Below are 22,048 nucleotides of genomic sequence, written 5' to 3'. Positions count from 1 at the left end.
AGAAACTGCCATTGAAACTTATAGGACATTCAATAACGTTTAGAAGATCAATGTAGATCCAGCCTCAGCCTTCCTAGGTATAATATGACACAGAATCAAACAAGGCAGCCTTGAAGTTGTAAGTCTGAAATTGGAAACAAATGCCACATTCCTGTCTGTTAGCAGGACAGACACAAAGTGGACATGGCCTATGAGTGGTTTATGAGATTTGTAAGGCCTCCTGTATGTAAAACCTTTTTTTTAAAAATTACAAGGTTTTGGGATGGAAAGGCTTTTGTGAATCCTGGAACTTCTGGCTTGATCTCAGTCAAGTTCTATTCATGGTGAGCTTTCTAATCTGATTTGACTGGGCAATGGCAGAAAGAAAAGCCAGTTCTGATTGTTGAAGGTGGTATTAAGAGAGCCCTTCCCCACAGGTTTCAGCCAGTTTTAGAAATAAAGTCATCAGAGGAGGAGAAGCATTTTTACTGTTGACCTTTTTGTGGCTTTCTATGCTGGAAAATCCTGCACAACTGTGGAGCTGAAGTGCAAAGACTTTAATTCAAAGGCAGCTCATTGAAATCAGTGGGGGAAAATTCTTTGGTTCCAGTGAGAACTGAACCAGGCCACAGATGCATTCTATGATGCCAATGTTTCATCCCAGACTGGACAGTTTAGAGACACATTTTAGGGAATTAATGGCAATCAATGTTGCACTCAGCACACCGATTGCAGTTAAAATACAAGAGCACAGGGCTTTAAAAAATATCAGATTCCACTCAATATGTCTTGCCCAAAAGGCTAGACAGTAACTTTAATTAAGTTGTTTGGCATTATTGTGCTACTCTCCTGAATCAACATTTTCCTAATGTGAGTCCAATGACTTTTTGGGTTATCAGCCCAAAAGAAGCAGTGATTTCATGAAGCAGCCTGTTCTATTACCTGTTGCTGCAAAATACTAACTTTGCAAAATTTTGTACCTCGCTAGTTTGAGGGATTGTGGGAACCAAAGACTGTTGGGTGACTACATGGGTTCACTCCTTCCTAGGGGCAATAGCTCATGTGACGGGTTCCTGTTACGGGCTTGTCATCTCTGGTGAAAAGAGACTCAGGCTGCAGCGTTAGGAGAGACGTCTGGCTCAGACCATGGAGAGATGCTGCCCGTCAAAGTTGACTGAACTGGATTCTTGACTCAGTATAAGATGCTTTCAATTCACCTTGACAGCTATGGTGTGTACTCTTGTTTTTAAATAACAGATGGTGGCCATGAAATGAAAATTGAGATGTATTTTCTTTTGATATTGGACTATGATGGGCATCAGTTATTTTGGGAAGAAGCCCAAAAATACTTGGGAGCTAAAACTGCAGATGAATCCACAGGTTTATTTTATTGGGTAATTTGAGTTCTGCCAAATATTTGTAGTGTAAAGAAATCATAAAAATTTGCTGGTGGTCCTAGCCTGGTGGGTATTCCTCACATATTTAAGAAAGTTGTAGGAACTGTGAGAAGAATGTTTAATCTATTAGCTTAAAAATAAATTAAATGTCTTCAAGAAAAACAAATGAAGTATAGATGATAGAAATATATTTTCGCTTATCTTACAGAGGCATTTTTGCTCTAAGCCTATTTGCCTTTAATTATCATAGTTTTGATTTCCTCTGTTAGGTGCATAGAAGTTTAGTCTGCCTCTCTGTATCATCTGTTTTGAAATAACATTGGTACCTGTGAATGATTATTATTGTGAGTTAAGTATTCTGGTCACATGTGCATTAAAAAAAGTCAGTTTATTTTTTATTTTCAAAGGCAGCCTGATCTCCATTCACTTGAAATTTCTTTAAAATCATTATGATCTACAAAAAAAGTCTTACAAGCTATTTGGAAATATAAAGGATAAATGCCAAAGCACTTAAATATACAGTAGATGAACCAGCACAGCCATTTCTGTTTTAGTCAGGTTCTTCACGGTCTATCATGAGAAATGAATGCTCTTCCAACAGTGCTCTAAGTAATGCGAGTGACATCCCCATGTACGACTCTTTTCTGCATCTACTCCGCAGGGGGACGTGTGTCTGTGGACCACAGGACTGACGGAGCTGAAGCTATTGGTTTCGACATTTAGTGGAGGATTGTTTTGTTGGTTTGCTAGTTAGTTGCAGCTGAGTTTCTCTTACATGTGAAACGACATGCTGTGCACTTGAAGTAAAAGCTAGTGGTAATATTTCTAATGGGGGTGTGTGGTGAGTGGACACTTCAGTGTTAGCAATTTCTGGAATATCTAATGTGTTGTGCAGGATAGAATCAAATTCTATTTTCCACAGGTGTAGTAATCTGAGATTGCTGGTCTGCTACATCCTCCCCTAATATTAGTTGGGACTGAAAGAACATTTTGCAGTGCCTGTTGTGTGAGATCCCTTCTGTTCAGGAGCTCAAACTTCCTCAGTCAAGCAAGGAGTGTTGACTTAACACTTTTCAGTTCTTGTGAACATAACCTGAGATATGAGACAAAATGGGCAGGAACTTTTCTCCCCATTTGCTTTGTGAGAAACTAGCCTGCTGTCACTTTTCAGAGTTTTTACCCAATGAAAGAAGTCATCTCCCTCCTGGCCTGGAGCACATCTGCCTTGTTTGGATTGAGCTTCAGTTTGCTTGCGTCCACCCAGCCCTTCAGGCACCAGTTCAGAATCCCAACAACTTCCTTGATACTAGATGAAAAAGAGAAATAGAGAATTCTTTATGTGGTCTTTCAGTAGAAAAGGAATCCCCCTTTCTGAACCTGTGGGCAGTAGTAGCCTTAATAAGGGATGGCTTTTACACATGGCCTTTTCATCTCAGGATATAAAAGCACTTTGCAAACATGGATCAGTCCGATTGATGTGTATCCACCTAACTGCAGCCACCTCTAAGGCATGTGGTTGTCATTGTGGCTGGAACAGCCCAGGTCAAATGTTTTTGCCCGCCTAGGATAAGCATGGAAGAGCAATACAAGCAAGGCATGTTTTATGTATCTCCCCCTTGCAGTTGAAAGTAGTTACTCTACCATATTTAGTTTTTCATTTAAATGGCACATAGGATAACATTTTAAAAAATCAAAGGATCTTGCAGACTCCATGTCAACAGTCTGAATGTACCTCAGGTCAACAGTGGTGAAAGGCATTGGTTTATAGTGGCTGTTGAGTGGCCAGTTGAGGAAATGTGTTTGGAAACATCAGCCCCAGGGGCAGGTGTCTGCACTTCTGTGGGACGGCACAAAGTAAGCAGGCTATAGTAAATGAAATCTGTATTCCTCTCCTAGGGTGGCAGCGTAATCCGACAACAGCTCCACTTCCACGAGCTAGTTAATAATCTACTCTTAGGCTGAGTTTCCTGAGGGTCCAAGATCTTGGCTCCTTCTCTGTATCTCCTTCCTTTTTTACTGTGGAAATATGAATGTCATCGCAGAAGTGCCTGTGACGCTGCTCACTTGTGTTAGTGAAATATACCCGGAGTTGCGTAGTGATTTCGTGCTCTTTATTGCAGCTTGTAAACATTGAATTGGGTCCTGTGTGATTGGCTGACTCTGCTTCCCTTCCGGGGCCTGACTGGGCTGCTCCTGCAGGTCAAATCAGTTGTTGCATTCCAGGATACTCCAGACCTACTAGGCTGGTTAGCTTCCTCCTGGGACCTGCAGGCCAATCTGGTTGTTGAGCTCTAGGATCCTACGTGCCTATTGTTCTAGGATCCTAGCTCAGTACATAACAGTTGGGATGTTACAAGATTGGTGGATGCTACTTGTGGGACAGCTAGTGCTCTGTGGACCTTTTTACACTCTCTACATTTTTAAGTGCAGCCAGAAAATGTATCAGAACATCAGAAAAATCAGAAGAGATGTCACATGAACTCTAGAGAACACCAAATAAATTTGCTTGATATGGGTTTCATGTTTCCCACTGCTTCCATTATAAAGGCTTGGAACATCAGCTATTTTTTGACCACTTTGCTTGCATGAATTTTTAAAGCACAAATAGGCAAATCTAACAAAAAAGAGGGCTCATTGGGAAGGTCACAATATCTCCCACAATGTGAGGATCCTATTTTCATCTCAAAAAATCCTAGATTATGTTGTCTTGTGTTGCCGCTTTATGCTATATTTTTAAAAATAAATTTATTGTGGGTTTTTCCTTTGAGGTTTTTGTTTATTTTAATAGCAACAGAATACCCTCTGGCCTCCTTTGGAGCCATCATAATTAGGAGGATGGATCAGTAAATTTCCAGCAAAACTTTGTTTTTTAAAACTTGGAAGACTTTATTTCTTCTAAAAATAGTTCCATTGGTCAATAGCTTAAAAAACAAACAAACCAATCTCCACAAAGGGCTTGTTAGGAAAATTTTTTTGATAGAATAATCTAGGAGAGCACCTGACAGATTCGTGAATAGATCTATTTTATCAATCTATTTTATCAGTTTTCTCATATCATTTAAAAGAAACTGTTTTGTGGCTGTCACCAATGGAAGCGAAAGCCTTGAAAAAGCTCAATATGGAGGTCAAATAGCCGAAATATTGGGAAATTTTGGAACAAGATGGAGATAGACTGAAATTGCAGAGTTTTGAAAAGCTAAAAAACAAAGTGCGAGACTGGCTTCATTACTTTCAGATAATGGAGGCATTTAAATTGGACAAGAAAATTGGCTTCCAGGTGGAAAAATCAAAATTAGAAACTGAACTGTTAGAACCCAAAACTAAGAATTTGTCAAGAATGTATAACTTGCTGCTGAAATGGAATACTCAGGATGAAACGGTGAAATCTGCTATGATTAAATGGGCACAAGACGTTGGACACAACATTATGTTCGCTGACTGGGAACAGTTTACGGCATGTAATGCCCTAAGAGAGAATATTATGAAAATGATATACAGGTGGTACATAACCCCAGTCAAGCTTGCAAAAATCTATCATTTGCCCGATAATAAATGTTGGAAATGTAAAGAAACTGAAGGTACATTTTTTCACCTTTGGTGGACGTGCCCAAAGATTAAGGCTTTCTGGGAAATGATATATAATGAATTAAAAAAGGTATTTAAATATACCTTCCTGAAGAAACCAGAGGCCTTTCTCCTGGGCATAGTTGGCCAAACGGTGTTAAAAAAGGATAGAACTTTCTTTATGTATGCTACAACAGCAGCAAGAATACTCATCGCAAAGTATTGGAAGACACAAGAGCTCCCCACACTGGAGGAATGGCAGATGAAATTGATGGACTATATGGAACTGGTGGAAATGACTGGCAGAATCCGTGACCAGGGAGAAGAGTCGGTGGAAGAAGATTGGAAGAAATTCAAAGATTATTTACAGAAATACTGCAAACTTAATGAATGTTAGAGTGATGTTGGATTGAAATTAAATGGTTTCTAGCTATACAGGCTTTAAAGTTATATATAGATTAAGATTAAGGATTAGGAATAAAAAGGTTAAAAGAATGGAAAATTGGCTATTAATAGATAAAAATTTAATGTTATATTATATTAAGATTAAGGATTGGGATTAAAAAAGAGGGAAAGGAATTGCTGGACAAATAAACTAAATTGGAATACAAAAGAGGGAGGTATGAGGAGGTCCAGAAAATAAGTAAATTCAAAAGTAGCAATGAAAAGATAGAATTGTTTTTAACTGTTTTTTTTCTCTTTTTATTTTATTTTTAATTTTGTATTTTGTATTGTGTATTTTTCTTTTTACTGTTAAATTTTCTTTTATTGATGTGTTTCTTTTTATTTGAAACTTTAATAAATATCATTTTAAAAAAATTTAAAAAAAATAAAATAAACTGTTTTGTGGGGGGAAACCCCACCATAAATATCAACAATTTAATGTGTGCCTCAAATGTTAGTTAGCATGATATCATTTCCCCAAGTCCATTCAGGCTGTTAGTTCATTGCAGTATTGCAAATAAGATTCCAGCATTCTTTGACAATTGCTACAGCCTTTTTGCAAACCCATTGGGCATGTGCAGGGACTACTGTGGACTCAAAGCCAGGCAGGCCCCACGGAGAAGTGGAACTTCTGCCTGGGATCTAGATTCAGGTAGGTAGCCGTGTTGGTCTGATGCAGTCGAAATATATAAAAAAATAAAAAACAAACTTAGTTGGTCTCTAAGGTGCTACTGGACAATTTTTAAATTTTTTTTATATATGCCACCTGGGACTTGGCAAAGGGTCCCCACAATTTCCAAGCTCCTGCAGCCAATCAGAAGCTGCGCTTTGGTTTTTGAATAGTTCCTTTGACTCCCAGAATGCAATCTGTTCAAAAACCATGGTACGACTGCATATATATATCTAATCAGATACAGGGCAATATCCATTATTTCTTGCCTTAGTAGACAACGTTTCCTTCTCTAAAACCCAATGCTGACCTCATCCATCTGTTGACTCATTTATGGAAATAGAAAGTTGCACCTCAGTTCTTCCCCATCGTCAGACTGTCTCTCCTCACATTCCTGGTGGTGTCCCAACCTTTTCTGACCTTGGGAGTTTGAAAGAGTGCCCAGCTGGCCCAGCTCCTGGCTCCCAGGCAGAATGCTACCTTTTACAGCTGTTTCGCTTCATAGATTTAATCAGGCAGCCATCCTTTTTCAAGAGAGGTGACCCTGAGGCCTCCCCCCTCCCTCTCCAACTGCCAAAATGACTCTTCCCTGCTACTCTTCAGGCAATGTGGTAAAGCAATGAAAATGGAGAAACTTCTATTAGCGCCAGACCTCGCAAGGTGTTTGCCTTTCTTTAATAAATATGAAGTTCTTTTACAGATGCATCCAAACCAGAAACCAGCCTGAATGTTGTGTGCAAACTCTGGGCACATATCTGGGCTTGTCATTTTAAAAATTTGATCTCATGTCTTATTTGTTTAGGCACAACATTGTAATGAAATGTGAATAGCCAGTTAGTTGGCTGATATGTGACTAAGAGTTCAAGTGGCAGAGGCAAGTAATTTGTTTGCAAACTCAATTAAAAGCAAACTCAAACCTAGACGGACTTGAGCAATCCTAGTCTCACCTCATGTTCCACATAACACACTTTAGGCCCTTCTGGGGGGTTTTTGGGGGGGTGTTTTTTAAAAAAAATCATTTTAAGTGGGACTCAAAAACATGTTCTGTACATTCTTATTTTAAATAAAAATAAAATAAAATTTGCCCAGCTTGACCTCAGCTCTATGGATCTCTCTTATCCATCACTTTATAAAATGTAGTTCATAGAATTAATTAGCAGAAAACATTTCCATGTTGAGTCATTGCTTTTTCTTTCAGATTTGAATCAGGGGTTTGACTGCTGCTTCAATAATGGTGGTCACTAAAATGGAGTTGTCTTTTTCCTTCTCACTCCATAGGATACCTGAGCTCATATTCTGATTCCTATTTTAAGCAACTTGATTTTTACTCTCTCCTCCTAGAAATATTTCCTAAGATCATGCAGAAATTCTCTGTGGTGGCCTCATATACGCCTAAGGGTATAATTCAGACAGGATTGTTAGGTGGTATGTAGTCTTGATCTGCAATACACTTTCCATAAAACAACAGCTGGTCACCTTGCTCAAGGTAATCTGAAAAAGATTGTGTTTTTAGTGGACTTGGGCATCTTCATTTAGAAGGAATCACCTTCAGCCAGACTAGACAGGGGTGAAGGAAATCAATCATATGGACAGAATAGATGTTCAACAGCAAGCAGCATTCTTGTGGATAACACTTAATCCTTGCACAATTTGGGAGACAGTTTGACCCCTAAAAGGGCAGCATGGGGTTCACAAGCTTTTATTTTGCTTTCAGTATCAATGCAGGGGGTAGAAGCACTTGCAGGCCAAACGTACTGAGTGACAGGTGGAATCATAAGTCCTCCCATCGACTGGTTCCTTAAATCTTTGCAGATTTGCAGTCTGGAATCTGAAATGGTGGCACTGACTGGAGTTTGCCATAACTATTGGCAGAATGGTGAGAAGGGGGGAATTTGTGCCATCAGACCAAGAAAACACTCTCTTGGGTGTGCTGGATGGTTTTTGATTCTTTTTTTTGCATATGGAAGAATCTCATCCCTTTCCCTTCCTGGCTACATAGGTTGGTTTGTCTCCCCCAGCCTTCCCCAGCTGGGGTGGGCCCAGCGTGTTTTGTGCCCATCACTGCATGATGGGGTGGTGCCAACTGCCCTTCATGAGGTGGTGGTGAAGCTACTCTTTAAAATCCTCCCCCCCAGACCCAATAACAATGGCCATTTGCCAATACCCTTTTGGGGGGTGAGGCAGTAGACAGGGTGGCAGCACAGCAAATGCTACTGTTCCTGGATGACACTGATGTTTCAAAGCCAAGTCATGGACCCCCACTTATGAAAATGTTGATATCTCTACGGTAGTTTTTTTTATGTGCCTGGTGCCACGGACACCCTGGGTGGGTTATGCAGCCCCACCAATTGGGAACGACTGATCTAGATTCAATTCAGTATGGGTTTAGGCCCGGTTTCAAGTCTGAATTTGCCTTAGTCACCCTGATGGATGACTTGTATCAGGAGAGAGACAAGGGATGTGCAACCCTGCTTGATATGATAGCCATGTTCAAATATATAAAAGGATGTCACATAGAGGAGGGAGAAGGGTTGTTTTCTGCTGCTCCAGAGAAGCGGACACGGAGCAATGGATCCAAACTACAAGAAAGAAGATTCCACCTAAACATTAGGAAGAACTTCCTGACAGTAAGAGCTGTTCGACAGTGGAATTTGCTGCCAAGGAGTGTGGTGGAGTCTCCTTCTTTGGAGGTCTTTAAGCAGAGGCTTGACAACCATATGTCAGGAGTGCTCTGATGGTGTTTCCTGCTTGGCAGGGGGTTGGACTCGATGGCCCTTGTGGTCTCTTCCAACTCTATGATTCTATGATTCTATGATTCTTACTTGGCCTCTCAGCGACTTTTGATACTATTGGCCATGGTCTCCTTCTGGACTGAATTGGATGGGTATCAGAAACACTGCACTACAAGGACTCCTTTCCTATCTGCATGGTCAAGTCTGGAGGGAGTTCTCTTCGACCCCCATCACCTGTGCTATGGGGCTCTGCAGGGTAAGGACTTGAACCTTGATTTCCCAGGTCCAACCCTCTAACCATTTCTTCACAGTGGTGGTACTTAATATCTGTATGGAGCTACTGGGAGCAGTCATTAGAAGTTTTGCAGCATGCTGCCATCAGTATGCTAATGACACGTAGCTCAGTATTTCCAGAACGATGGAACTGGGAGAGGCTGTGCAAGCCTTAATGCTGTGGTGGACTGGATGAGGGCCAATAAACCAAATTTGAACCCTGGGAAGATAGACATTCTGTGTGTACAGGATTGCCATATCCAGAAGAGAGACCAATTGCCTGTTCTGGATGGGGTTGCAGTTCCACTAAGGGAGGAAGTGCATAACCTGGGGGGACTCCTAGATGCATCTTTGTCATCAGAGACCCAAGTGACCTTTATGATTAGAAATTACTTTTGTCAGCTTCATCTGTGTTATGTTTCCAAGGGGTTGTTCGAGAGCAAGCAGGCAAATATCTCCCTGCTTGGCTGTGAAGCCTTGTTCTTGTTGCGTGCTGAGGTCCCCAAAACACCCCTACCCCAATAACTCACACATCACACATAATTTTTGTTTAAGGTTTTTGGCATAATTTTGGCCACAACTTTATTAAAATACAAATTGTGAGTGGTTGCTTAGGCATTGGTTATGACTAGCTGTCCCCCCACCTTGGGGGACAGCACTGACTCCCGGATTCCAGCGAGAGCCAGTGTGGAGGAACAAGATCAGGGACAACTGGAGCTGCGACACAGACCCTCAGCTTCTCCCCGCATGCTCCCTGGAGCTTACGCGACCCCCACCCGATTCCAGGGGTTTGGATGAGAAGATGGTAAGCCCCTGAATTCCTTTAACGGAATTCCCGTGCAGCAGCAGCATTGGAGGGGCAGGCACAGCCAAGCCATACCCCTCCACCAACCAATTTAAACCAATGCCTAACCACCAACCTTACAAGTTGTGACGATTTGCTACGCAGTAGGCAAAAACCAATTGGCACACACTAATCAGCCAAAAGGAAAAATTCCTACCAGGCCCCCCACCAATGCGGACGACCCCATGACAGGCATAGCAAGGTCAAAGCACAAGCACAAGCCCAATCAAGGGAGGGCGGGCGGGTGATCCGGTGCCCACAGCGAAAGAGAAAGGAACATGCTGTGAGCCTTGTTTAAATAACCTCTGTTCCCACCCCTAAATTGGCAACATCAAATTTACCCCAGTAACACATACCACCAATCTGATCTAAGCCCCTTCGTTCTATCCTGCCTGGCAACTATGGGGTGCTTTGCTCGGCCCCATCCGCAACACGTGCTCTCCTTTAATGAGAACACGCTCTGCCAAAATAAACCTTATCTGTCTGGAGCTCCACTCTCCTCGCTGGCAAAATCCGTGAGTGGGCGGTTCCTAAACTTTCTCCAGCAAAGCAGCTTCTTGACCCCCAGTCTGCGCCTCCCCTCTCTGCATGGATGCTTTCTGCGTAAGGAGGGCGTGTGCAGCGGAAGACCCCTTTCCTCCCCGCTTCTCCTGGGACCGCCTGGCCACTTCTGACTCCTGCACCTCCTCTCCACTGGAGGCGTGTTCACTCTCCTCCGTTGAAGAGGAGCTGCTTCCCACGATCCCTGGAGGCTCTCTATAATCCTTTCGGCTTTTGCTCTCTCCCTCCTGAACCGATGGCAGTTCCCTGACAATCTGGTACACTAGCTTTGGCTGAATCAGGATCACTTGTCCACCATAGTTGGGGGAGGGGCAGGGATGGGGGGGGATGTTGAGGAGTTTTTTTGGTGGGTGGGGGGGCTTACCTGGACAAGTGGAGCAGCCACAGTGGCTTTTGGAGAAACCTTTAAAAATTAAAAATAAAAAATAGTTTAACAACTGATAGCAGTCCTTTCACAAGGGCTCACTAGGAATAATGCTTCATCAAGACTCAGGGCTCATCTACAACTGCCACCTAGAAAGCACAGGTCCAAAAGCTCTACTGACATTTGTTCTGATTCAGTAGTAAACAACAGGTTTCTCCCGGGGAAAGTGGCAGGATACGCTGAAGAGCCCCCAGCTGCAGGGCGATGTCTCTCACCCGAAAGGGTAACAGTGTCACCGTGATGGGTTTCTACTGGACTTTGCTGCTAGTAGCATAGAAAAAGAACATAGCTTCCTATATGGCTTCTCTGCAGCAGTCACCGTCTACTATGTCTGCAGAACCTGCCCCTTTGACTGGACATGACTGGGGGACCCTCTACCTGGACCTCTGCTACCCCCTTTGCAGTTCACAGTGGTACCTACAGTTGCAGAGGGGTCTTCAGCAGATAGAAAGGGGGCAGACTTTAACCTGCTATCAGCGGAAGGGTTGCTGAAAATAGATGATACTCTTTGCTTATTTCTCTCGGGCCAACAGTTTCCTATTAGCTGTCATCACAGTTTTTATAACAGTGACATTGAGCTTTGAACTTAAGAAGAAGAAGCATAAAACACCTGTCTGTGAGCATCTCCTACTTTGTGTGTAGTAAGCTTTGCAGAGTGAGCACAGTTACTAAATTTAATGCTTGCAGGTACAAAAAGGTAACACTGCATTTGTTTGATGATTCTTCCTAACCATACAGTAAGATATGCAAATTAATGTACGTATTTTTGTGTGTGTGTTCCAAAATTATTGCATTGTAATAGCAATGAGCAACGATAACGAAAAAACCTCTATTTCTGAATTTGTGCATTGCTACTGTCAAGATGGCAAGTCCACAGTACGTCCCAACTCCCAACATTTTATGCAAGGGCCTCTTTCTGCCAGAGCTCATTCGTGGATATGCACAGACTACAGCTGTAGGTGATTTGACTTCAGGCTAGATAAAATTAATGATGCAATGAAAGCAGGCAGACCAAAACATTAACTCCCAACAGATCAAGAGTTAAAATTCAGGCAGAAGGCTGCTTTTAGTGATGGATGAACGAAATCCAATAGTGTGTGGTTCACTATGTGTTATGTACTGAGTTGAATAGGATCCAAACTGTAGCAGTCTGATTGGTCCTAGAACAATAGGATCCAAAAGGCAGCAGTCTGATTGGTCCTAGAACAATAGGATTCAGAATGCAGCAGTCTGATTGGTCCTAGAACAATGCAGCAGTATGATTGGTTGGCAGGAACCACCCAATCCTGCTCCAGATAGAAGTGAATCCACAACCTGATTGGCTTACAGTAGAATTCCAGAATTAGCCAATCATGTGCAGCCCATTGTGTAAATAATGTATATAAAGCAGATACTGTGAGGGGACATCTATTCATTCCTCCTCACCACTATGAGCTGAATAAAGAGCATGAAATCACTTTGCGACTCTGAGTATATTTCACTGGCGACGAAGGTGGGATCCCGCTGAGCTGACTGCCACACACAGCACCGCAGCACCGCCAACTGCCGCACCGCTGCCTCGCACCGTGTATCCAGGCTTCAGCTCCGGGGCACAAGGAACTCAGAATGGCAGCCAACAGCAGCTTCTCGCCATTCAACCCAGCATCTGGAGACTGGGAAGCGTACGCCTCCCGTTTCACCTTCCTCCTAGAAGCCAAAGGGGTCACCGACGAAGAAGACGCCAAGAAGAGGGCGATATTCTTCAGCGTCTGCGGAGAGGAGACGTTTGAAATCGCCCGGGCTCTCCTTGCGCCTGAAGACGTCGCTACTGTTCCATACAAAACAATAATGGAACAGCTGAAGGGGCACTTTTCGCCGCAGCCCTCAGTGGTGGCTCGTCGAAATGCCTTCTACGCAAAGCGGCAAGCCCCTGGGGAAACCATAACTGGGTTTGTGACCTCTCTCCGCCAAGCCGCCCGGTTCTGCAACTTCTCAGAGCTGGAGAACATGCTTCGTGACCGCCTCGTCGGTGGCCTGAAGGATGAGAAGCTGCAACGGCGCCTCTACGCTAAGAAGGACCTAACGTTCCAGGTCGCTCTGGAGGAGGCCCTGGCAGCAGAAGCTGCCGAGAGGTCGACCCAAGAGGCACGGCCGAGCCTGCCATCCCAACCGAGGGTCCACCATGAAGACCTCACCGACGACTCAGGATCCGACAGGGAGGAGGTGCACCGAGTACAGCAGCGCACTCAAGCAGCGCACAGACCACAGCTGCCTCGACGAGAAGGAGGGAACTGCGCAAGCTGCGGGGAGAGTCACGAGAGGAGGACCTGCCGTTTCCGCAACGCAGAGTGCAGGCAGTGCAGAAAATCGGGACACATCGCCCGGGTGTGTCGGGCTCGGCCCACCCGACACCAGGCATCAGATGACCAATCCAAGAGCCCCAGGTCCCGGGGCCCAACGCACCAAGGCAACTCGACGGAGCTCACGGACTTCCAGGTATACCAGTTGCCCCACCCCAACGTAGAGAAAATTTATGTAGAGGTACAGATAGAGGGGGCCCCATGCCGCATGGAGCTTGACACGGGTTCAACTCTATCCATAATCTCGGCAAGGACCTTAAGGAAACTGTGTCCCACTGGGGGTCCCAAACTCAGGCCGGCCCCATTCACCCTCCGGGACTTCCAGAAACGTAAGGTCCCCACAATGGGGGTGGGGACCTTCAGGGTGCAATACCGAGGGCGGACGCGGCAACTGGACTTGCTTGTGGTCAAGGGCCCCTACATTAGCTTACTGGGATTGGCATGGTTTGGACCACTGGGGCTAGCTGTCACCGGGGTGAACCACACTAGCTTACAAGTGGACGTGGACGCCATATGCAAGGAATTTCCAGGGGTTTTCGATGGGAAATTGGGACAGTATACGGGCCCCCCCATTGCGCTACAGCTTGACCCCGCAGTACGACCGGTCAGGCTCAAGGCCCGCCGGGTCCCGTTCGCCTTGAAACCCCGTATAGACGAGGAATTGGACCGACTCGTAGAGCAAGGAGTGCTGGAGCCGGTGCCTAATGCTCCCTGGGAAACCCCAATCGTCACACCCGTCAAGCCTAATGGTTCGGTCCGCATCTGCGCAGACTACAAATGTACCATAAACAAGGCCCTCACGGCCCACGCATACCCAGTGCCAGTGGTCAGCCATGTCCTTGCCACCCTGGCTGGGTCGAAAATTTTTGGCAAGCTGGACTTGGCCCAAGCATATCAACAGCTGCCAGTAGATGAGGCCACAGCAGAGGCACAGACGATTGTGACGCACAGAGGAGCGTTCAGGGTAAAGCGGCTGCAATTCGGTGTCAGCGTGGCACCAGGCATATTCCAGAATATAATGGACTCTCTCCTTAAAGGGATTCCTGGCGTCACCCCCTTCTTCGATGATGTGTTGATTGCCGGCCCCACACCAGAGGAGTTTGAGGACCGCCTCCGCACCGTTCTGCACCGTTTCCAGACGGCGGGTCTCAAGGTGAAGCGGGAAAAATGTCTACTAGGAGTGCCTCAGGTGGACTTTCTGGGATTTATGGTGGACGCAGAAGGGGTCCACCCGACTGGGGACAAGGTACGGGCCATTTGTGATGCCCCAGCGCCCAAGAGCAAGACTGAACTTCAGGCCTTCTTGGGACTATTGAACTTTTACCATTCCTTCCTTCCCCACAAGGCGGCGGTAGCGGAGCCCCTACACAGACTCCTGGACAAGCGGGCCCCTTGGGTGTGGGGCCAGTGCCAGGAGGCCGCATTCCAGGCAGTCAAGGACTTGCTTGTCTCAAACTCGGTCTTGGCACACTTCGACGAGAGGCTGCCGGTGGTGCTAGCATGCGACGCCTCACCCTATGGCATTGGAGCTGTCCTGGGGCACCAACTCCCGGATGGAAGAGAGGTACCGGTGGCGTACTTTTCCCAGACACTCAACACAACCGAGCGGAACTACTCGCAAATCGACAAGGAGGGTCTGGCAATCGTAAAGGGAGTAAAAAAATTCCATGATTTCTTGTACGGGCGGCCCTTCACCGTGGTGACTGACCACAAGCCGTTGCTTGGCTTGTTTGCCCCCGAAAAGCAGACCCCCCAAGTGCTGTCTCCTCGCGTCCTCAGGTGGTCAATTTTCCTTGCCAGCTACCAGTATGCACTGATTCACCGACCTGGGAAGGCGATGGGCCATGCGGACGCCCTCAGCAGGCTACCACTACCGGAAACAGGCCCTGACCCAGCACCTGCACAAGAGGTTATGAGCCTGGAGCTGCTTCCCGACCGCCCCATTCAGGCACAAGAAGTTGCACACCATTCCAAGAAAGATAGGGTCATCTCCCGGGTCCTGGACTGGGTGTGGAGGGGATGGCCCAGCAGCAGCCCCGGGCCAGAATTCGCCGGCTACACAACCCGCAAACATGAACTGTCGGCCCACAAGGGGTGCCTGTTATGGGGAAGCAGAGTCGTTGTTCCCCAGCCCCTCTGCAAAAGGGTCCTCACAGCCCTACACGAGACACATCCAGGGGTAGTAAGAATGAAGGCCCTTGCCAGGAGTTATGTGTGGTGGCCGGGGATCGATGGAGAGATAGAGGCCTGGGTCAAACACTGCCAGGCCTGCCAAGAATCCCGCCCAGATCCCCCAAGGGCCCCAGTCCAGTCCTGGGAGTCCGCCCGAGCACCATGGTCACGCCTGCATGTGGATTTCGCTGGCCCCTTTCAGGGGAAAACATTCTTCATAGTGGTGGACTCCTACACCAAATGGCTGGAAGTCGCACTGGTACCGTCCACTTCCACGTCCGCAGCCATCCGGGTACTACGCAGGCTGTTTGCAACCCACGGGCTCCCTGACACTCTCGTCTCAGACAACGGGACTGCATTTACGTCAGGAGAATTCCAAACCTTCACAGCGCAGAACGCCATCCGCCACATCCGTTCGGCGCCGTTCCACCCTGCCACCAATGGCCAAGCAGAACGCATGGTGCGGACCACCAAGGACACCCTTCGCCGCATGACGCAAGGGGACTGGGAGTACCGCCTTGCCACATTCCTTCTAGCACAGCACAGCACCCCCAGCTCAACGACTGGCCGGAGCCCCGCTGAACTACTAATGGGTCGGCGCCTTGCAATCAGATTGGACCGCCTTCACCCCGATAGAGCTCAGGATGAGGTAGTGGTGGGGGAAGGCAGGAACCCCCGGACCTTCGAGGCCCAGGACCCAGTGTACGCAAAGAATTTTGGGGCAGGCCCAGCATGGGTACCCGCCACAATCACCAGGGTCACTGGCCCCGTGTCGTACGAGGTGCTAACGGATGGGGGGCAATGCTGGCGCCGCCACTGCGACCAGATACGGCGACGATTCCCGGGAGAAAACCAGGAGGAGGACAGGTCAGAGGAGTCCCAAGGGAACAGCGGGGCAGTGAGGCCCATAGAGCAGGAGGGGCCAGCAGGAGAGGCAGAATCAGTAAATACAGAGAGGACCCGTGAGGCCGAAAGGACACCGGAACCAGAACCACGACTGAGCGAGCCGGTTGCACCAGACCAAACAGCCGCATCACAGCCAGCATCCTTGGAACACGAGCCAGAACCCGGAGCCCGGACCAGGGAACACCCCAGGCCACAACGCACACGTAGGCCGCCGGCATACCTTGAGGACTATGAATGCGACCTCCCGGGCAGGACTGGAACTTAGAGGGGAGGGGTGTTATGTACTGAGTTGAATAGGATCCAAACTGTAGCAGTCTGATTGGTCCTAGAACAATAGGATCCAAAAGGCAGCAGTCTGATTGGTCCTAGAACAATAGGATTCAGAATGCAGCAGTCTGATTGGTCCTAGAACAATGCAGCAGTATGATTGGTTGGCAGGAACCACCCAATCCTGCTCCAGATAGAAGTGAATCCACAACCTGATTGGCTTACAGTAGAATTCCAGAATTAGCCAATCATGTGCAGCCCATTGTGTAAATAATGTATATAAAGCAGATACTGTGAGGGGACATCTATTCATTCCTCCTCACCACTATGAGCTGAATAAAGAGCATGAAATCACTTTGCGACTCTGAGTATATTTCACTATGCCTTTGTTGGAACTGGGATTCCTGCCTCTGTGCTGGTCTGGAGTGCAAAGGACCAGCTTTTCAACCTATCAGGATAAGCTGAGAACAGCACACAACAAATTAACCCTTTCAGGATAAGAGGCTTGTTGTTGCTGTTCCTATCATTCTTCAAATTACAGCTTCGTTAAATCAGTTATTATTTTTAAGTGGCTCATCCTTCCTCTTCTTCTCAATTCTGCCCCTTGCTCTCTTTTTTCTTTTGATTTCTACCCTTTATCCACCTTTTGCCAATTTGGACTGGACACTTCTGCATATTCCCTGTGCCCAGAATGGTTGGACTGGTCAAATGGAAGCTGATGGCCTGGCCTGGCCCAAGCAAGTCCAGCTTATCCCCTTCCTTGTGCGATGGATTAATGGTGCTCACAGCAATGCCAGACCTTGAAAAAGAATATGCAAAGGAAGAGAAATAGTAAAATTTCTATATTTCAACCACCATGTTCCAAACCATAGATGGGGCACAAAACAAGGAAAGGTCAGTGAAGCTGAATCCTAAGCAAGCAGGGTTTTGCATAGCTAGAAACTAGTGGGGTTATATTTGAAAATGTGAGGTAAGGATTCCTTGGGGCTATGTGCTTTCCTTATGCAGTATTCACTTTACACAGTAGAGTAATGACAAATTCAAAAGTGCAGGATTTCTTCATTATGGTCACACCACGTCCCCTCACAGTGGCACCCTCTACTTTTCGTTGCTCTCTACATAAAGGTGTGATGTTCAACTTTCTAATCAGCATTTAATGAGCGCAGAGGTGAGGGAGAGCCTCACACCTGCTGAATTTTGTCCTAGGGATAGGTACAATTTTTAAGTCACACCTTACTATGGATCAGAACATAATTATCCTTTCAATTTTGTACACATTTTAGAATTTGGTTATTGACTCTAAAAAGTAAAAACAACAACAACATAAAATTAGCATTTTAAAATAAAACGTGTTTTAAATTGCAGACACTGAGATAAAATACATAATTTATTTTAATAACTTATATTAATGCAGAAATGGGATAGAATGGAAACATGCAAAACTGAAACAGACCATATATAGACTTGCACATCTATTCCTAGTTCTGATAAGCTGCTGCAGTCCTTTTTAGCAACAAGGAATTTAGCAAGGGGAGCACATTTAAGGGAAGGGGAATGGAACTAGAAAGAGATAGGCTAGGATATTAGGAACATACACCTCAGATTTTCTATTTCCATCCAGCCAGTGGCATCCCTCCCCACCTCTGTTTATACTGCATGGTCATTATTGTTTTTCTTGCATGGTTATTGTTGTTTCTCTTGCAGACTCAGAACCTTGCACCCCTGAAACCCCCTCTGCCACTGCCTCACCATCATCTTCTGAAGATCCTGCAACTCTCACAGCTCCTCCCTCACCATCCCCTCCCTATGGCTGCGAGGCCTCCATGTTCTCACCACCACTGTCCACCTGCACCATGGCCCTGAATCCTGAAATGCCACTGCGAACAACAGCTTCTGCCACGCTGAACCCAACCTCTGCTTCCACCTCCTCCGCAAATCCTGGGCTTTCTTACACTGCAACACCAGCTGCCTCTGCTTCAGCTCTGCAACCGAGCCTTTGCTCCCCTGCGGGGGCAGCCATTTCACCCAGCCCTGCTCCTCACCTTATTGACTGGCTTCCATACCTCGCTTCAGTGATGACCAGCACAAAGCGGGGGAAGGAGGAAGAGCAGCCACCCACAGAGACGGAGCATGTGAAGAGGAGTGGAAGCACCTATCTGCCTACCCTTAGCGAAGGAGGAAGTGTCCAGGCAGGGTTCATCAAGCAGCAGCCTCCTGAATCCGTTTTCTCACCTCCACCGTCATTCCCGGCCATTCCCCCACCTTCTGAGCAGGCACCTGCAACTCTAGGGGACATCCTGGCAGAGCTGAAGACCATGAACAACCACCTTTCTGTCATTGCAAGGGCTCTTAGCCGGCTAACCTCAGCCTTAGCATCCCAGCAGGAGTCTACCAATACGCCAGGTTTGTAAGAGAGGAACACTTCCAGGTCCTTTCCGTGGACAGAGTCTGCCACATACTTTTATTGGGAAAGCAAATAATATACGTGTGGGAGAGTTTGAAAGAGATGCCATTAGAAATGTAATGGTCATGCTGATGTCCTTGCTTCCTCAACTTCTTTTCTTACTTCTGTTGGAATGCAGATGTGAAAACTGTATCAACATCTATAAAGTCTGTATCTGTAAGTTGTAGTATTTCTCTTTCTTTCCATCTTTACAAAAGCAAAAAGCCAAAGCATTCACTATGAAGAGTTTGTTCAGATTGAACATGCCCCACTAGCTTAATTGGACTCCTCTAGGAGTGGTTTTTTTGTTTTTTGCGGGGGTGGGGTGGGTTGTTACTTGTCCACAAGAAAAGGTGATGATGTAAATTCCAATCCAGTGAAGGAGACTCATGCATATAGAAAGTTTTCTCTGCAATCACAGTCAAGGGTGCTACAAGGTGGGACAACAAAAAGAACAGCAGGGTGGATTAATAAACTGATATGCAGCTTAGCTAGGACTACCAAGAATGCCATGGAAGGTTAGGTTGGGAAGTCGGTATAGAAATTATGTTGGATGGTGAAATATGTTGTGTAAACAGGGAAATTGGAAAATACATAATAAATAAATAAATCACAGTCAAGGGTGGCTCTACTATTAAACAAATGAAGCTTAAGCTTCAGGGTCCCTCATCCTGGAGGGACCTCAGAACCAACTTTACCTCAAACTGCTTAAAAACTTTGAGTCCAGGAGACCCACTCTGAGTTGCACAACTCAAACAGATTAATTTTTGGTTTTTGTGAGTCAGTAGCACAGATGCTGCAAAGGTGTAGCGGTCTGTCGTGAAACAACCCCATTGAAGAAGAGATACTGGCTGAAATTTATGGACAACATTATGTAGTCATGTTGAAAGTATCTTTACAGTATCTTCTAATCCTAAATTATAACACTGCTCAGTTTGTCCAAATGGCTTGGTGGGGACCCAAAATAAACTGGAGTGCTTTTTCCATGGGGTTACATATTTGCTAAAAGTTACAGTGGCATGAGGCTAAAAGGGAGGCAGCACCATGTCTAAGTTCACCAAGGTACACTTGATGTTCTGCCATATAGGAACATAAACATACAGGAATCTTAACAGAGGAATTTATGAATGGCTAAAAAAGGTAAAGGGACCCCTGGTCATTAGGTCCAGTCGTGACCGACTCTGGGGTTGTGGCGCTCATCTTGTTTTATTGGCTGAGGGAGCCAGCATGACTAAGCCACCTCTGGCGAACGAGAGCAACGCATGGAAACGCTGTTTACCTTCCCGCCAGAGCGGTACCTATTTATCTACTTGCACTTTGACGTGCTTTAGAACTACTAGGTTGGCAGGAGCAGGGACCGAGCAACGGGAGCGCACCCAGTCGCGGGGATTCGAACCGCCGACCTTCTGATTGGCAAGTCCTAGGCTCTGTGGTTTAAACCACAGCGCCACCCGCGTCCTTCTAATGAATGGGTAGTAAACCCAGTTTTGTGAAAAGCAGCTTTTCCCAGAGAATAAAACCTGGGAAAAATCTGTCAACTTCAGTTTTTCTCTGTTTCTCAGTTTTCTAGTCTCCACATTTCCATATTCGTTTGAGGGTTTTTTTTTTAAGTCCCCATAAAAATCCATCAGCATCTGAGTGTATCCTAAGGAACACATGCTTCCATGCAATTTTGTCTAATATGCACATTTCTGCTAACCAGTTTCCCCTATTAGAACTCGTGATGTTATTTTCACATAAATATGCATTTTAATGTACATTTCACCTCCAAGTGTACTTTTTTTGGGGGTATACATTGCTTGGTTTTGGAATTGTGCTGTAAATTTCAGAGGTGGACACATTTCAAAGGATGGCTGTCTTTCAATTCCTGTATGGCTTCAGAAAGTGTGGATCTGGTAGCTTTGCTTCTACTAGTGTACTTAACCAAATTTCTCCCCCACCCCTCGCATGAATTAACTCAGAGCAGAGCCACAGAAATTAAGGCACATTACTAACTTAGGTTCATTAACTTTAATGAGTCTGCTGCGATGGAGTATAACTTGGTTGAGCACAACCCTTCGCTTCCCTCCCCAGTGTGGCCTTTGAGGTTTCAGCTGGTGGTGCAGCAGCAGGGAGCCCAAGCAGGTCTCAGCCAGCCCCATAACCACACACAGCTGATCATTGTCACTTTTACTTGGCTCCCCCAACCTCTCATGGTCAGCATAAAATGCGCAGGCCATGGGCAGGCATGGCTTGTCCTATTTCACCGCTGTGGTTTGGCAAGGAAATGGCTGCTGAGGCCCCTCCAAAATGGTGGCAAGGCCGGTGGGCCACCAATGGGCACTTCATCAGGAGCCAACGGGCCTTGGCAGAGGCTTCGGCACCATTTTGGAGGGTGCCTTGGTGACCAGTTCACCCCCAAGCCATCCACCTGAGCAGCATCTCCCAAGCTGCGTCTTCAGCAGCGGGTGTGGCGACAGGACATGTCACCTCTGGACTCCAGCAGAATCCTACCGCCTGAGGCAGCCGCCACAGGCCACCTCATGATAAGGCCGGCCCTGAACATGGGTGGCGTTCCCAGAAGCCCCTGTGTGAACAGGCTGGCCAATCAAATATTGCTGTGCTTTGTTTTCTTTTTAATTTAATTGGGAAGCGGATCACAGGAAGAGCCTCAAGCAGCAGAAGGATCTCAGAATGAATATTTCTTTTATTTTTCAAATGAAAAGGAATGATAAATGAACACACAAAGAGCCTGTTAAAATTAGTATGTAACATTTAAATTTTACAAATTTACATTTGTCAGGATTAGGGATGGATGAATCTCTCATTTGGTTTCTCATTTTTCCAGTATAAAGTTTACTTCTCCACATTTCCACATCAGTTTTTGCTCCCCCTGCCAGATCTAGTAGCAACACTGTATTGCAAGTGCCTATTCTAAATTTAATAGTAATGGCCAAGAGGACCCCCCCCCCTTACAATCCTGAGATTGTAGAGACAACCCTGAACCGAGCGTGGGGCGGAGTTACTGCTTCAGCTTCCTGTTCTTGCTCCCAG

At 46.0% G+C, this 22,048-nt stretch overlaps 1 protein-coding gene across 8 annotated transcripts in view; it reads left to right on the top strand.

Annotated features, from left to right (window-relative positions):
- RUNX2 (RUNX family transcription factor 2) overlaps positions 1 to 19,196 on the top strand; it is a gene marked incomplete at its 5' end in the record, with an annotated part of 232,070 nt that extends 212,874 nt beyond the window's left edge. For all 8 annotated transcript variants that reach the window (XM_080997414.1, XM_080997416.1, XM_080997411.1 and 5 more), the window contains one exon: positions 18,277 to 19,196. In XM_080997414.1, coding sequence (XP_080853540.1) covers positions 18,277 to 18,983 — 707 coding nt within the window. In that variant the 3' untranslated portion in view covers positions 18,984 to 19,196. The remainder of the gene's footprint in view (positions 1 to 18,276) is intronic.
- Between the last annotated feature and the right edge of the window lie 2,852 nt (positions 19,197 to 22,048).

The sequence above is a fragment of the Podarcis pityusensis genome (assembly GCF_964106645.2).
Source record: "Podarcis pityusensis genome assembly, chromosome: 3".
NCBI lineage: Eukaryota > Metazoa > Chordata > Lepidosauria > Squamata > Lacertidae > Podarcis > Podarcis pityusensis.
This window is presented reverse-complemented; position numbering and strand designations above follow the sequence as displayed.